This window comes from Vigna unguiculata, chromosome 9, assembly GCF_037176805.1.
Source record: "Vigna unguiculata cultivar grain cowpea cultivar isolate G323 ecotype 2 chromosome 9, ASM3717680v1, whole genome shotgun sequence".
NCBI lineage: Eukaryota > Viridiplantae > Streptophyta > Magnoliopsida > Fabales > Fabaceae > Vigna > Vigna unguiculata.
In genome coordinates this window covers 32259638-32277566 of record NC_140800.1, presented here as the reverse complement: position 1 = coordinate 32277566, position 17929 = coordinate 32259638, and the positions used below count along the sequence as shown (strand labels likewise).

The 17929-nt window shown below is 28.3% G+C and overlaps 2 protein-coding genes across 2 annotated transcripts; both read left to right on the top strand.

The window, feature by feature from the left end:
- Positions 1 to 210: 210 nt before the first annotated feature.
- LOC114163638 (putative pectate lyase 16) lies at positions 211 to 1985 on the top strand. Its single transcript, XM_028047938.2, has 5 exons — positions 211 to 224; positions 548 to 923; positions 1031 to 1386; positions 1478 to 1613; positions 1761 to 1985. The coding sequence occupies exons 2-5, from the start codon at positions 624 to 626 to the stop codon at positions 1983 to 1985; spliced, it is 1017 nt and encodes a 338-aa protein (XP_027903739.2). The 5' UTR covers positions 211 to 224; positions 548 to 623.
- A 9304-nt stretch (positions 1986 to 11289) lies between these two features.
- On the top strand, positions 11290 to 14018 carry LOC114164744 (putative WRKY transcription factor 70). The gene is made up of 3 exons (XM_028049499.2): positions 11290 to 11812; positions 12521 to 12622; positions 13079 to 14018. Exons 1-3 carry the CDS (start codon positions 11484 to 11486, stop codon positions 13497 to 13499), a joined length of 852 nt encoding a protein of 283 aa, XP_027905300.2. The 5' UTR covers positions 11290 to 11483; the 3' UTR covers positions 13500 to 14018.
- The last annotated feature ends 3911 nt before the right edge of the window (positions 14019 to 17929 follow it).

Below are 17929 nucleotides of genomic sequence, written 5' to 3'. Positions count from 1 at the left end.
TTTAAGGGTATTCACAATATTACTTAAATTATCTATGCATTATCTTTTTATTTAGGTGGATAAATAGAACTCTTTTTTATGATATTAAAATTGTACACACAATCCATGTTATGTTAGGTTAAATTTAGGTTACTATTTATTAAATTTAAATTAAATTTCATTTATTAAGAGCAATATTGTTATAGTGTGTTAATATTTCAATTTTTCTTCTCGAACAAATTTAGGTAATAGATTAAGATTTAAAACTACTTAAACATCTTGATCATTTATTTCTATTCATAGCATTTGTTTTGCAAGCAACACTCTTTTGGCCATAGTTTGAAAAACAACTTAAACTAACTCTTATAAAATTGCTGCCTATATATAATTCTTTCCTTATACCACACCTTCATATAAAAGTATTAGAAAGTTACCATTCTCTTTTTCATCCATTGATTTTCTCTTCACTTTCCATTCGTTGAGAACAAATATTCTTCATTATGGCCTTTTCCAACCCCCCACACTTATTTTTTGCTCTTATGGTTTTCTTTTTTATTTCACACCTTAGTTTTGCAAAACAATCAAAGATAAACGGTTTGAAAATAAATGTTATTGATCGATGTTGGAGACCAAACCCTGAATGGATGAGACATCGATCTCAATTGGCCACATGTTCTGTAGGCTATGCTGGCAAGATGATAAATAACATCGGTAATGACCTTATTTATTATAAAGTTACGGACTCTAGTGATGATCCTATAAACCCCAAACCCAACACCTTGAGATATGGAACTTCTATTATTCAAGGTAAAGTGTGGATCACATTTCAAAAAGACATGATTATCACATTAGAGAAACCTCTTCTCATTAGTAGTTTTACCACTATTGATGGTCGAGGTGTTAATGTCGACATTGCTAATAATGCATGTCTAATGATCTTTAAGGTAATATTTACTTACTAATAATTAATTTTCCTACATGATAATTAAGAATTACAAAATTATTTTCATGAGCTACCAAGTTTTATGAAACCTTACTTTTTTTACTATAGGCCACCAACATAATCATTCATAACATTCGAGTTCATCATTGCAAACCCCAAGCCCCTGGGATTGTAATGGGACCTAAAGGAAAGGTAATCCCTTTAGGCCATGTAGACGGAGATGCAATAAGATTGGTTACTGCTTCAAAGATCTGGATTGACCATAATACATTGTATGATTGTCAAGATGGTTTGCTAGATGTAACACGAGGTTCTACTGATGTGACTATATCCAATAATTGGTTCAAAAACCAAGATAAAGTTATGCTTCTTGGACATGATGATGGATATGTGAGAGACAAGAATATGAAGGTTACAGTAGTGTACAACCATTTTGGACCTAATTGTAATCAACGTATGCCAAGGTAAATAATTGCTAAACTAAGTACTAAAAATACACAAAGTAAAAGTATGCAATACTATTTTCTCTTATTAACAAACAAAATAACCTTCTAGGATTCGTCATGGATATGCACATGTTGCCAACAATCTTTATCAAGGATGGCTTCAATATGCTATTGGTGGAAGCATGGAACCTAGTCTCAAAAGTGAAGCTAATCTCTTTGTAGCACCAACAATAGGAAATAAGGAGGTAATACATTTTAGATTTTTCATTCTAACTATTTCATATTCAATCGATAATCAATCACTTGAGTTTATATATATATATATATATATATATATATATATATATATTAAAGATTTTAGTAGCGTTATGCTAATTGTTTATTACGTGCAGGTGACTTGGAGAAAGAAAAATGATACAAATAAAGATAGATGGGATTTTCATTCGGTAAGGGACATCTTTGAAAATGGAGCATCGTTCACTATAACAAGAGGAGGAAGTGTGAAAAAATCGAATTATAGCAAGGAACAAAATTTTAAAGTTGTAGATGCCAAACTTGTAAGATTGTTGATACGTTCATCGGGTGTGTTACGATACAATAAAAATTCTATATATTGATTAGCAAATAAAAGAGGAATATTGTTCTAAGTTATTTAACATTTCTAAAATTTAGATGTTGTAAATGACTGGAGTATAATTTCTTTATATTTATAAACATTGGTATTTTTAATTTGAATTCTAAACATTGAAAATTTATAATATATATGTTCCAATATCATTTTTTTTCTAAGTTATTTAAATTTGAATTTTTCAACTTAACAATATATTCAAATTTCGTCAAGTTGTTTTTGTGATAGTAGGATAAGTTATTCTATTTTACTTTTGATATCATTATATCAATTAAGGATGGCAAAATGGGTTAGATTCGATGGGCCAACCCGCCAGCCTGCCTAAAAAAATAAGGTCGGGACAAATTTTTCAACCTGTAAACCTAATCCAGCTCGGCCCGCTCATCCTATTAACCTGACAAGCCAACCCGCAGGTTAAGTCGAGCCAGCCCGCAACCTAAGTGTTTTGTTAAAAAAAAATTGAGCATGAAGGTCTAATGCAGTTCAAATTGAATTGAAATTAATCACTAAAAATAACTTAAATTTTCAATCAATTCACAACAATCAATTAGCAACAATCAACAATCAATTAGCAACAATCAATTAAGCACTCAATTACAAATAATCAATTAACATATCACGAATTAGGACATAAATAAGAGAAAAGGGAGAACAACAAAAATACATTAAAAGCCAAAGAGAAAATAGAGTATGGGCTGAGGAAGTTAAGAATCAGTGGAAGACTGAACCCTCTCTTTCTAGTAAGCATAGGTGGAGTTCACGACCTTGCCACCTTCGTCGTCTTCATTGTGGAAGATTGAACCCTCTCTTTCACAAAGCTACTCAGTATTAATATTCTTGTTTCAAAATCAAAACACTAATGTGGGAAGGACACCGCCTACGAAATCTTCAGCGACAGTGATGACGTAGTGCGGAAACAACATAGTGGCATGGTGGCGATCCCAACCGGTGGTGACAAATCCCAAAAGTAGTGGCAATAGGTGGCTGAAGTGAGACTATGGTTCATGTTTTGATATGTAAGAAGAAGAAACCTTGAAGAATAGGGGAGAATCCCTTAAGTGGATGAAGAAGAAGAAACCCTAAGGGATTTTTGGATTGAAGATGGAAAAGATAAAGGTTTGGGAGAGGATGATGGTGTGAAGAAATGATAGTTGATTTTGGAGAAGAGATAAGATGAGTGAAGTGAGTGTCGAGAGAGAGAAATGAAAAATGAAATGGGGAGAAAGCGAGAGAAATTGGGCCTCACAATTGGACCATGAAATAAAACGATAAAAAAAAAAAAATCAAAGCTAGCGGGCCGGCCCGCTAACCCGCCAATCTATCAATTCGTGTTCCTGTAGGTCTGGTTCTAAATTTCAATTTGTTTATAGTTGGCAGGCCAACTTGACCCTATCCATTTTTGGCGGACCAACGTCGGGTCGGGCTAAAATAAACCGGACTGATCCGTTTTGCCAGTCTTACTATCCATTTAAGATTGAATGAATATTTAGAAAAATATATTGTGTGATCTATGAGTTGATTACATGATATTGTAATATAATATTAAATTTAATTCGCTGGATAAAACGCTTTAAAACTTTATTTTAATAAGTTTCAAATACAAATTAAATTTCACTTAATAACTTATTATTGAATAAATTCAATACATCTTAATTCTTACTAAGTCTTTCTTTTATATTTGAACAATAATATTATAATTTATACCATTTAAGGAAATTAGTTAAAAAATAATAATTTGTAATGTAATTTGTATTGTAAAAAATTACCATTATTTAAAGCTAAAATAGTCTAGTGAAACTTGACATCCATCAATACTTATGTTCTCAAATCGAATTAGGAGACACAAATTTTATGTCAATTATTCATTAATCTTTTTGTAAGAACATGTAAACTATAACTAAAGGTATTGTTTTTGAAAAATAATCGATGCGTCATTCAATTACAAAGAGATCTTTGTCCATAGGATTGACAACACTTGTCAATCTGACTTATTTTGATTTCCTCTTTTAAGGGATTGATTGTTGAACCAGATTGTCAAGAAAAAAAAAGAAAAGTTAATTATTTTAATAAAAATAATTTAAATTAACAAAATTAATTAAGTAACACTACGATATATTAATTATTTAGTCTAAATTTCCCCATCACTATAACATGATTTGAGGTTTACAATAACGAACATATATTTGATGATTTAAGGCGAAAAAAAAAACTTATATAATAAAAATCTTAGATTTAAACATTCAATTTTTTTTATTCTTTTGAAAAAAAAAAGATTAATCAACTAATCTATTGAATTGATGAGGTAAATGGATTGTTAGGTTGAGCCAACTAGCTCAATGTCCTAACTCATTGTATTACCTTAAAAATTACACTAACATATAGACAATTTGAGTAGATTAGAATTGATTTCTTTTTTTAAATATAGTTTGAATATTATAAACTGAAAGGTGTGAAATAAAAGTCTATAGAAGAATTATAAGCCAAGATATCCTAAAAAAATTAATTATTAATAAAATTAGTAAACATTTCTTATAGATAGCATAACTAATGATAACAAAATATAAAATTAATTACAATTATTTAATAAAAAATTATATATATTTATCTTTATTAAATTATAAAGCATGCAACCAATATTCAAAAATGCATTCTATTTCATCTTTCATTTATTAACCATGTTTTGTTGGGTTAGCTATTATTAATAATCCTTTTTAATAGAATTTAATTTATTAAGAACACTGCACTAACAATAAATTTAAAAATAGCATATTCATATGTTGCTGTCAAACTGAGGTATATATTTTAACTTAGCGTGACTATTGTATACACAATAAAGAGTGTAAAAGTTAGAAGGAACTTTTTTTGGTGAGGGGTTTTCAATATGCTTAGATATGTTTGCCAGGAAGAATATTTATCAAAATATATTAATTTCTTATAAAGTTATAACTGTTTAGTAGAAAAGAAATAGGTCTCCCTTTAAAAAAAATTGGCCTAATTTTGAGGAGAAAAGAAAATAAAATCGCATCTAATCTAATGGTTTATTGCTTTGAATACGGAGAAAATTTAAAAGAATATATTTTAAATATATTAACAAAATATTATTTAAAATATTTAAAATTTTAAAATTATAAACAAATTAATTTTATTTTTTAATAAAATTAGAATACTTTTCACTAGTGAAAATCCATGAATCATGATTAATTTTAATGATAAAAAATAATTAGTCACTATAGTGACCAAGTTAGATACCAATTCATAAACTATACATTATTGGTAACTAAAATAGTTTCTATTATGAATTGGTTTCTAAATTGATCATTAAGATTAACTACCAAGATTTTACCACCAAAAAAATTGGTTTCTAAATTGATCATTAAGATTAATTACAAAGATTTTGATCACCAAAGGAATTGGTTTCTAATTATAGTAAACATTCATTAAAGTCCATATTTTGATCTTGAGAGTTTGATGCAGACTTAATTGGGATGCGAATTTATGAAATTTTAAGAGTCATATTACAGTATGAAATATTATGAGTGTTAAAAAAAATTAAAAAATATGAGAGATATAAAATATATGATAGATATGAAAGATATGTTACAAAAGGAAGAACTTGTTATTTTATTTTATTCATATTATACATAATATGAATAAACACGCACACATATATGTATATGTGTGTGTGTGAAAATATTAAGTCAAATGACTTTTTGAGATTTATTTTTGAAAATAAAGCCACAAAATTATTAATTCGAGAATTTTATCGTTTCAAATATGAATTTAGGCGGAATGTGGACTTAAACGAGTGCCGATTTAAGCGAATGTTACAAAAATTGATATCTAAATTAGTCTTTAAACATATTTTTTGTCACTAATGACAAAAAATAATTAGTCACTACATTGATCAAGTTAGGTACAATTTTTTAAACTAAAAATTATTGGTAATAAAAAGGTTTAAAAAAAATTATAATTGATCTCTAAATTGGTCACTATGATTGTTTTTATTATGAATTGGTCACTAATATTACTCAGGAAAGTTTTGACTACGAAAGAAATTAGTTTTTAAATTTGTCTATAATTAAGAAAGTGATATCTAAATTGGTCATTAAACATACTTGTTATCACTAAAATTAGTCATTACTTAAAAGTATTTTTGTAATATTTTCTCAACTTAATTTCTGATTATTGTTCTTGTTCCTTCCCATAAGACTTGCGGTATCCATTCATAATTTCCTATTATAAATCACTTTTGAATTTTATTGGCATGAGTAGACAGACTATCACAAAATTTTTCCCAAACCAGACCTTTTTATTGTACTACACTTTCTTTTTTGTGAAAGACTAAATTTTCATCGTGCTTTATCTAATTTTACAAAGCTGAAATTTTGGTTTATGAGGAACAAATTCTTAGCAACATTTTTTTTTCTAGTTTTATATATTTGTAAATTTATTTATAATAAATTACATTACAAAAAATTTATATTTTTTCATAAATTATGTGAATATAAATTTAAAAATATATTTAATTTAATATTTACAAATTAATTAAGAATAAAAAATTAAAAAAGTGAATATAATAAATAAGATAATTTAAATATATTACAATTAGGATAATAAAAAAATATCATAATAAAATATTGTAATTATGGTTGTTTTTTTAAAAATAAATGTTGACAAATGTATATTTTGTTAAAATAATATACGTAGAATTTTTTGAACGTAATAAGTTAGAAAAATAAAATAAAATAATAATATTGTAGGTGAAAATATTTAAAAAATAATTTCATGTAAAGTTAAGAATTATTAATATGAATGTAAAATATTTAGGTTTATTTATAAAAAAAATTATTTAAAGAAAATATTGTATAAGTTTTTTAAGAATTGTTTTATTTAGAAAAAATATATAAATTTAAAATATAGAAAAATATGAAAATTCTTAATAGTTTTTATAAAAAAAAACTAAAATACAAAAGGTATAAAATTCAAAAATTCAAATTTAAATTGAAATTGAAATTAAAAAATTATTGTTGAAGTTATTAGTTAGTTAAACTAAAATTAGTAATTAGAAAATATAAATTACTTAGTAATAAAATTTTAATTTAAAAACAAGTTAGTGTTTTATTTTGAAAAAATAAACCACTGAGTAATTTATTTGTTCTAATTACGAAATTTAATTTAAACAACTAATAACTTCAACAAATAATTGCCTAATCTAATTTAATTTTGAATTTAAATTTGAACTTTTGACATTTATACCTTTTGTATTTTAAATTTTATATAAAATTTTATTAAAAATTTGTATATTTTGATATATTCGAAATTTATATATATTTTTTAAATAAAACCTTTTTTAAAAAATTCTATACTTTTTAAATATTTTTTATTAATAAACATAAAGGTTTAATATTTCCTAATTTTTAGCTTTACACTAATTTTTTTTTCAAATATTTTCAACTACAATAAAATATTTTTACCTACAATCATATTATTATTTTATTTTTCTAACTTACTAAAACAATATTTTTTTCATAAATTATTTTACCAGATAAATATACACCTATCAAATTAGTTTTACGAAAAATAACCATAATTATAGTATTGAATTAAGATAATTTTTATAATACCATAATTACAATATATTTAACTTATCTTTTTTATATTTTTTATTCTTAATTAATTTACAAATATTAAATTAAATATATTTTTCAAATTTATATTCACGTGATTTTATAAAAATATTATTTTTTAAGAAAGTTATTTATTATAAATAATTATATGAATCTATAAAATTAGAAAAATAATGTTGCTAACAATTTGTTTTTCCCCACACAAAATTTTAGGAACAAATAACTTGTAAATTTGGAAAATTATATATTGAATTTTCAATGTATATAATTTTCAAAGTTTTCTAAAAATTTTAAATTATATGTAACATATATTAAAAACAACTAATGAAAATTAAGTTTGGTATTTTTTTTTATGAAATACAATATTTAATGTTAATAAATAATAAAATTTAAAATGAAATATAATAAAGAATAAAATTATATATTAAGACATTCTTTTTTAATTTTTTTTGGTATTATCTTTTAAATTTTATAATATATTATATTTATTTTTCACTCCACTTATTTTGTTTCTTTTTATTTTTGGAGAAAAGAAAAAGTTAATCACAAATTCACTATGTTTGTTCTCATTTTTTTTATTTTTTAAAAAAGTAAATATTTTTGGTCAAATTACAATGAAATATTTATTTAATAATTAACATTTTTTTATCTCATGAGTCTTTGTATATTATTTTTTATTAAATTAGAAGAAAAAAAATATATTATATGGTTTTTCATTACAAATTTTTAATTATAACTTAATTTTTATATAGTTTTTTTTAGTAAGTTTTGAAATTTTCTATGATAAATTAATTTTCAATTTTAAACTAAAAAAATAAATTAATGAATGTAACGTCCCATTTAATCAATAATCCAAATTAAAGAAAATGTCATACAGGATAATATAGTAGCGCGGTCTTGGAGCATAAGCACAACCCCTAATACTCAATGCACACCACGATGCCAAAACTAACCAAAATACAAAGTTTAACAGTACACCAAAATTTAATTGAAAAGTGAAGTAAATACATGGGCCATAACCCTATTATAAGAGCCCAAAGCAGTAGAATCCGGCCCAGATGGGCTACGCAGCAGAACCATTACCTTCCTGTTGGCCACGGGTGTTTCTCACATCTGCTCACATCAATAAATTGATGATCATCGCAAAAAGAGAGAACCACACATACAGAACATACAACAAACAAACAAAAGTAAGCTAGAGCCAAAAGTAGTTTTATCATGCAATCAGACATACCTTCACAGTCAAATATACATACATCATCCAAGCATGTGATGACTTTCCAATCAATACACTAAGACTCTGACTCGACTCATCCGGATACATATAATCTAGTCGGATTCAGCAGATGCTTACACTTGTGGTGGATTACCCTGCTCACCCCCGAGCTAAGTATTATGATGTTTCAATCCCCCCACACAAGGTTAGCCTTTAATGAGTTTCAGGCCTCCTGCTACTCTCACCACAAGAGTCAGTCCGCTCTAAATGAGACTAACTGACTCCTTAGAGTGTCAGGATGCAACCTTACCTTGAATCCTTACCAAATTATATAGATGGGGCACCACCATGAATTTCCACTAACAGGGGTCATGGAATTACGTCCCAACCACTGAAGCACGACCCTGAAATCTCACATAGAGATTCCAAGGAATTACGTACTGACCACATACCAAACATATTCAAACAACCAAGTAATATATTTATCACGCATATACATCTCATGTCAACCTTTATAATCAACCTCTCTTATATTCCAGGTCAAACCCATACCAACTCCTCATACTCCATCCATGAATATAGAATTTTAACTCATCTCATTATCATGCCACTTTCATAACCAACCATCTCATGTTCATTACATGCCAAGAATTATCCAAGTTCGTCATTCACAACCCATACACCCTCCCACTCATGCATATTCATCCCCCTCATGCCATTATACAATAATCCAATCAATTACATGCCAAACATCCAAGAACAGGGAAAAACACCAAACTAGAACGCACTCTCGCCCAGCTCTTCGCTCAGGCTGAAGGGTCACGCTCAGGCGAGATCCCTTCGCCTAGGCGAGAGCTCGACATACAGGTATAGTGGCTTTTGCACATTCTCGCTTGGGCGAGACTCTACTCGCCTGAGCGAGACGCTCGCTCAAAAGCAGAGCTGGTCGCCTGAGTGACTATTCGCGTGGAATAACCTGGACGAGCCTCTGTTAATCTCGCCTAGGCGAGGCAGGCTCGCTTGGGCGAGAAAACTAGTGCTTACCACTGTTCTCTCGAGTAACAACCACCCACACACACTCAAACAGTTCAAACAAGCGTTTCAATCGCTCATATTTCCACACAGTCCATTCAATCATCAAATACTCGTAAAATAAGCAGAGTTCACGGAAAACACAGTAGGGTCTAGTTTCCCTTACCTGGACAATGCTATACGAAAACCTCGACACCCAAACTGTGGAGCATGGGTAGCTCTAGGAACATATTCAGAGCTGGAAAACAGTGAGCAAAAGTGGGTTTATTACGGAACCCTAACAACGACTACGAAACTAAACTAGAGAGGGAAAATCTATAAGTTGAAGAGCACTTACATGAGCATAAACGAGATGGAACTGAACTGTAATATGATTAACCTTCGAAACCTAACAGAGGGATAGACGACAACAACTCTAAGGGGAAGAGGGTCTGTTTTTCGAAAATGAGCAGAATGGTTAGGATTAGAACAGATTAAGTCTGAATTCCCCTTTTTAAACCAGCTCTTAGGCCCAATAAATTGGGTAACCCTTAAAATAAAAGGACAGAGAAATAATGGGCCTTACAATGAAGAATAAACTAATAATTTATTTTTTTAAAGAAAGAAAATGAAAACTACTCACATAAATAAAAAAATTTTACCTTTTACATAATTTGAAACATAATAGTAATAATGTAATTATTCAATTAAAAAGAATCGTTTTTTAAGGTTAAAAAATAATAAACGACAAATTTGATATTAACTTTTTAAAAATATTATATAAAAGATATAATCAAATATAAAAATATTTAATAAATAAATAAAAATTAAAAATATTTATTTAAAATGATATTTATATAAAATATAATTTTATAAATTTTAAATATATTATTTCGATTCCTTTAACGATAAATATTCATTACTAATATTTTTGATGTTCTCATAATAGAAAGGGACCTTAGTGCGGGTACTTCTTGCAATATGATTTCATCTCAATAAAAACAAAAGTTATAAAATTTAAGAACTATATAGCAGTTTCTCAACCCACCGTTAATTATTTTTATAAATATAATAATAATATTTCTATTAATAATATTATTATTTATTATTTCTTTCTCACGGAGATAATTATACATAAGTAAAAGTTACTGTTATTTTTACAAAGGTAAACTGATAAAACAACAGATAGTGAATAATTTAATAAGCATTAAAAGGAGCAGCGTGGTTGTGTACTACAAACAGTGACCTTTTTCTTTTTTTGAATTAAGAAAAATAAGAACAGTTGTCAGGTCCAAGTGGTGGAAGTTTTAATTTTGAAGGAAAAGAAAAAAAAAAAAAGAAAATTATGCAGCGTCAGGCTTGCATCAGAAGAACAACGTCATGTTTAGCTTTGTAAGCAAAGCAAGTTATTATCTGTGGAAAATTTTTCTCTTCCATGATCCTTCAACATCACCCCCTCCCTTCTCAACATTTTCCTTTCACTGCTATCTCTCTTTCCTCGCAAGACCCCACCCTTTTCTTCCTTCTCTCCAAACCCACTCTTCCCTAATCCTAAATTTCCTCTCAAATATATAACAATACACATCCTTACCCACCAACAACACACCCAATACCAATCACACCTTCCTCACCCATGAACAAAAGGGTCATCACAGAGCTTCTTCTGGGTCTCGACCATGCCACTCAGCTCAAGTTTCTGCTTCAGAACCCTGTTGGCCCAGATGGGTCTGTTGCAGCTAAGGAACTAGTCACCAATGTGCAGAGATCTTTCGCTCAAACTCTTTCTATGTTGACTTCTTCTCAGCCTGCAAGGGGTGAAGACGAGGTTGCTCAGAATCTCCTGATTTCTGGGGAAGATGCGTCGCAGGTTGCAAGCATTGATCCCAGGTCTGAGGATTCAACTGAGAGTAGAAAGAGATCGTTGCCCCTCGCAAAGGATCGCAGAGGTTCCTACAAACGAAGGTCTTACTTTCACTCTTTCTCGTTTCGCTTCTGTGATCTATTTTTATCTCAGATTTTTAATTGTTTATAGTTAACACACTGATTTTTATTTATTCATCAACTAATTTTAGTTTACTCAAAAAGTTCTTTTTTTTTTTTTTTTCCTTTATCTTTTACAATACTAAAAACCTTACACAAAGCTTATCCATAATGAATTATACTGTTTGGATTTCTCAGTCAAGAAAGGCTGTTTTGTCAGTGATTGGGGAGGTGGTACTGAGAGGATTTGGTGAATTGGGAACTGTACGGACAGAGTCCTTGTTATAGTCGCATTCTTCATATGAGTAAAGCTAGTCTTTCTTGATGGAAAAAAGAAAAAAAGAAAATTAAAGCTTTGAGGTTAAGTTAACTATTGGACTTTTGGAATATTTTAGTTCTCGTTCTTTGATTTGATTACTGTGTGCTTCAAGTGGGTTCCTTTATTTTAGCTTAGTGGTAGTTGCCTACCTTGATATGATCGTATGGAACAATAAAATTATTTCACATCAAGTTTTCTTTTTCTTATATACTTAACTTCATATTTACATAAAAAAAAGGCTAATATATATATTTTTTTAAAATAAAGCAATGAGGAATATGGCTATTTTTCTTTAGATATTCTTATTCACAGCAATATGTTGTATTATTACACGAAATAACATGCACGGTATTTCTTGAATTGGTGCGCAGGAAGACGGAACAGACATGGACCATAGTTTCCCACACTGTTGATGATAATCGTGCGTGGAGAAAGTACGGACAAAAGGATATTCTAAATTCTCAGTTTCCCAGGTAATCATTGTTTTCCATTTTCTTGCACAGTGATTTTTCCTTCTTCCTGAACCAGGCAAAGATACTCACTCGTTCAATTCGAGCAAAAATTGCAGCACTATTCATTTTCTTTTTCTATTTTTGGTTCCTTTCAGCTTCTAGTTTGAGCAAGAGAGTGATCTATGTAGAAATATTATCTTAAAAAAACACCTTAATTGGGAATGCTAGAAGTACATTCTTTTCTGTGTTGTTTAAATGATCATGCAAAATGTAGAAACTGAACTCAATCACGCAACTATAGGAAATTAATGCAGAAAAACCCGAATGAGGAAACTTTGGTGTACACTGAGACTACTACTTAGGACACTCAAGCTTACTAGTGTTTAAACTTTCATGGGTAGAATGAGTTGAATTGTATTTTTGTTGCACAAAACTTGTGTTCTAATTAACTCACATTTATTGATAAATTATTATCAGGAGTTACTTCAGATGCACCAGGAAGTATGAACAAGGTTGCAAAGCAACCAAACAAGTGCAACGGTTAGAAGAGAATCCTGATATGTACAATATTACGTACATTGGGTTTCACACATGCAAAGACAGCCTCAAGGCTCCACAAATGGTGACATGTTCTGAAACCTGGGACTCATTTCTTGAGAATTCCCATGAAGACTTGAATGTTCCAAATGAAGAACAGCAACATGAATGTCCTCCGATGAGGTCACAAAGCCCAATTGTTAAACAAGAATGTCTCAATGATGAGACTGATCCCAGTGATCTTACAGATGCCAACCTGTGGTCTGATTTGAAGGATTTTGAACTGTCCAATGACAAGCCTGCGTTGAAAATATCAGATGCATTCATGAACTTGCTCTCGGAGTTTGGACATGAATTTTGATGGTTTAGTTACCTTGTGGAATCTTAACCATGCGTTGATGAGATTGAATATTTTAGATTTTGCATCTTCCAAGTTTCGTGTACCATGGAGAGAATAACCTTAGATCATTCTCACATGTCATCAAATGTGATGTATGTCTTTGTCAAAGGCTTCTCTAACTTACCAAACTAAAAGATGAGATTGAACAGCTCCATCTAAAATGATTGGTGCATATAATAATACATCATTTTGAAACAAATAAGAATCATACCAATCATTTTAAATGGAGTTATTTAATTCTCTTTCTATTTTTGTGTAAGGTAGACAAGTCCATTTCTATGTGCTTTAAAAATGGACGGAATCAATCAACTACTGTGGATGCTGCACTCTTCTGCAGTTTTTTTTTTATCTTCTTAGGCAGTGCCATGCATGCATGAGCCTTTGAACTCAGTGTGATGAACATATATAAATTGTAACGGGTTACTTCGGTTCCAGTAAGCCAAGTAAATACGGGTTACTTCTTTTTTGGAGTTTGATTAATTTTGTTGATACCAGGTATTTTTATTATTGCATTAACTTGTCTTAAAAAACTATTTTTTAGTTTAAACATTAATTAATTTATTTCAAGAGATTTTCTTCCAAAGTGTTTCTTTATGAAGATTTTCCCAAACAAACCTTTACACGACAAATCATTTAACACTACAAAAGTTTTACAGAATTTGGATTTTTAGCTAATTTTTTTTGTGTTGGTAGATAACACAAAATTCAATGGAGAATTTAAATTCAGTCTTGTAAAGTTAAAAATTAACTATACGAAACACTTGAAAATCAAAACTTTTAAAATATTAAACTAAGATTTTGATCTCTCTTCTTCCTTTTAAACGTCATCCCATTACTCTAAAATATCTTCTCTCTTTTTTTTTTCATCCAGCCGACTAGTCAAGTGGGTAGAAAATGGTTATGCATTATGAAGGACATGAAATTGAGCAGAGGATTTTGCAATGCAAAAATGTTGTAACTTAGTCCGGTAACTGTGACGTTGAACACAATAGGAAGATTTAGCAAGTGGGCACAAAGTGTCTCCAATAATTGAAGTGGAAGAACATTGGAGTATGGAGAAGGTAATTAATGGGTGGAATATACAGAATCAAACAAACAAGAGGAGACGTAGGTATGATGCACCGATACTTCAACTTGGATCACGCATCCGTGTCCGATACTTTATGATACTTTAACCATACTTATCAATAAAGTATCTACTTTATAAAGTTGTAATACACTACAATAAAATCTTTAAATAGTGAATAATTTTAGTGACAAAAAATAATTAGTCATTATTTAATAACCAAATTGACAACTAAAATAGTTTCAAAAAATTATAATTAGTCTTTAAATTGATAATTAAAATAATTTCAATTATAAATTGGTTTTTAAATTGGTCACTAATATTAGTTACCAAGTTTTGGCTATCAAAATAATTGGTCTCTAATTAGGAATTTTCGATTCATACATTAACAATTATATATTTATTATATTTGTAAGAATTATTGTACATTTTTCAATATTCATATATCGCGTATCTATTACGTATAATATCCTATTATTTTGAAAATAAACGTATCAAACGTATTGAATACGTATCGTATTTTTACATCATCATAGGTAATTAGATAGCAAAAACAAAAATGGATATTTTGTAGTGTTAAACATTTTGTTTTTCATTCTACTTCCATCTCCCATAAACCTCCTTCCCTAACACCAAAACAAGGATCCACCCCAAAATTGACGTTCATGGACATTAGACAATAAATAAATAAATATCCTTTAAATATTGAAAAATATATATTATATTGAATAGACCAATAATTTCATAAAAAAATAGATATTTTATTATATTAAACTTTTCATATCTTTTTGCTTGCTTTGTTTATTAAAAATTTTCTTAGATACGTGTTAATTTGTCTTTTATATTTGATGTAAGAGATATTGTAGCATAGTTAATTACATGCATAACATCTAATTTGTTTGTTTATTATATCTCAGTTAAGTATGAATAAAATTAACACAATTAATTAGCATATATAAGTTAACAAAAAATGTGTACATTAATGCCACTAAATACACTTTTACAAACACCCACTTAAGCTTTTGTGCTTGTGTTTAGTTTGCCTTTCAAAATATTATATATAAATTACATATGAATAACACAAAACATTACATAAAGGGTCAAACTATGTAAGTTTAATGTGTTAACAATGAGTTGACTTTCATTATTAATATACTATTTGCGTAAAATATGTGGTAGATTTCTTGTATCTAACAATATTTTAAAATAAAAATAATGAATTAGAGAGACACAATTAAGAGAGAATAAATAAAACGAGGAAGAACAAAATAATTTTGTTTTAAATATTTGATAATAATTTTAACAAAATCAGGATCACTTATACATTCCATACTTAGTGTATACAACGTTGATCATACAATGATATTATAAAAATTGTATATTATATTGGTAAAATACTTAAATAATTGATCGATAAATTTTAAAAATTGTACTTACTTACGAGTATATGAAGCAAAATATCACTGCCCTCTCCTAAGTAGTTAGTGATGTATGTTTGTGTTTAACTTGTTTTGTTTGACGAATAAGTTAAGGTCCAATAATCTTATACACTACATGTTTATCATTATTCTCACATAATTCAAACAAAAGAAAAAATAGTCTTTTTAAAGTGCAATCAATATTACTATAATAAAACAAAAGTACAATATGGTTATACCACTTCCACCATTCATAAGTGCACACCTAACATGTCAAACTCTTGGTTGTTTTTTTTTTACACAAATACATCATAACTAAACATAAAAATTATGCGATTCGACTTGATTTGATTTTAAGTAAAAAAAAAAAAATCCAAACCAAGTCTTTTAAACTGAATTGTCTGAAAATTTAAACTACATATAATTTTTTATCATCACGGTCAAGTTTCAGTAATGCAAACTAATAATACTGCAAGAAGAAGTAAAAGTCATAAAATGTAAATATCTAAATATAATTGAAAATATAAAAAATTAGAAACACTTTAAAGAGGAGAAAAACAAGTCTCTTTCCTTTGATAGGGTGGTGATGAAATTGGTTACGTGGCTGCTGATTGATGACAGGGAAATGACATATTGATTGCAATGGCAGATATATAATGGGCGGCGAAACGAAGGAGCAAACTTAAACTACACAAAAAAAGAAGAGTATTTATTTTTGTCTTGATGTATATATTTTTTTCTTTTATAAACATTCATGTTCTTATCTATCAATTTTTCTTTTTTATAAAATTTGTGGTATTCAAAATCAAAACGAACATCTTATGTCCAGTATTCCTAACATCACCGTTCCGTTATACAAAAGTACAATTGTTTTTAGGGAAAATTGTCACATAAAAGTTGGAAAAGAAAAGAGTTGTAAGTATCTAATCAACTAAATGATTTTGATTTTCTTCATGTTATCACTAAAATATTGGTGAGACTTTTCCGCAAAATATTTTGGTAAAACCTTCAAAATTCTCGTCAAACTCAAAGAATTTTTTTTTTTGTAAATATTTATAAAAGTTTAGCAGAAAAACACTTGGTAGATATGAAAGAATTTATAGTGTGTTACATATTTTATTATCCTGCTCAAGAAAAAAAAGGGTTAAACCATCCATACAATTTTGAGTTGTATGGTGAAAGGAAATATAGATGAAGGGAAAAGTGATAAATGTTTTTTTAGTTCCGAATATATCTCTATGATTTTGATATTTTGATTTCTATATATAATATAAATTTTACTCCTTCTATTATTATTATTATTATTATTATTATTATTATTATTATTATTATTATTATTTTGCTGTTAAACGATGATGTGATTGATAAAGTGTCATGTCATAAAAACAAAATGATGTCACCTCATGAAAGGCGTAGTTACGTGGATAAAAAAATGACATATTATATTACACAAATTAAAACGAAAGAAATTCTGAAAACGAAAACCAATAAACAAAAGTATTATAGAGGTCATTTATACGTTTAAACCTTGGAAAAAAACTTTGTTTTCATCTTAATTTTTCAACTATTGTTGATGATATGGAAAAAAATTACAACTAATTTACATTGACAACATATTTTAACTTTTATCGATAAACGACATAATATTTTAAATTAATTAGAATGTTAATTTAAATAAATTTGTTCTCCCTTTACAATATGGTCTCTATGTCACGAGTGGTAGACAAAAATGTAATGTCTGTAATACATAACATTTGTTTATTACATTATGATTTAATAGCATATCATCAACGGAGCATGAAAATAATACAATTTTATATTATAAAAAAAATATATATTTTGACAATTAAATTTTTACAACTTTCTCTTATAATATAAAATATTATCATTTAAGTGATTTTAGAATA

Coding starts and splice junctions, on each gene's coding strand:
- LOC114163638 (XM_028047938.2), top strand. CDS start 624: ATGAGACATCGATCTCAATTGGCCACATGTTCTGTAGGCTATGCTGGC. Junction 924..1,030: donor CATGTCTAATGATCTTTAAG/GTAATATTTACT, acceptor TTTTTACTATAG/GCCACCAACATAATCATTCA. Junction 1,614..1,760: donor CAACAATAGGAAATAAGGAG/GTAATACATTTT, acceptor TATTACGTGCAG/GTGACTTGGAGAAAGAAAAA.
- LOC114164744 (XM_028049499.2), top strand. CDS start 11,484: ATGAACAAAAGGGTCATCACAGAGCTTCTTCTGGGTCTCGACCATGCC. Junction 11,813..12,520: donor AGAGGTTCCTACAAACGAAG/GTCTTACTTTCA, acceptor ATTGGTGCGCAG/GAAGACGGAACAGACATGGA. Junction 12,623..13,078: donor CTAAATTCTCAGTTTCCCAG/GTAATCATTGTT, acceptor AATTATTATCAG/GAGTTACTTCAGATGCACCA.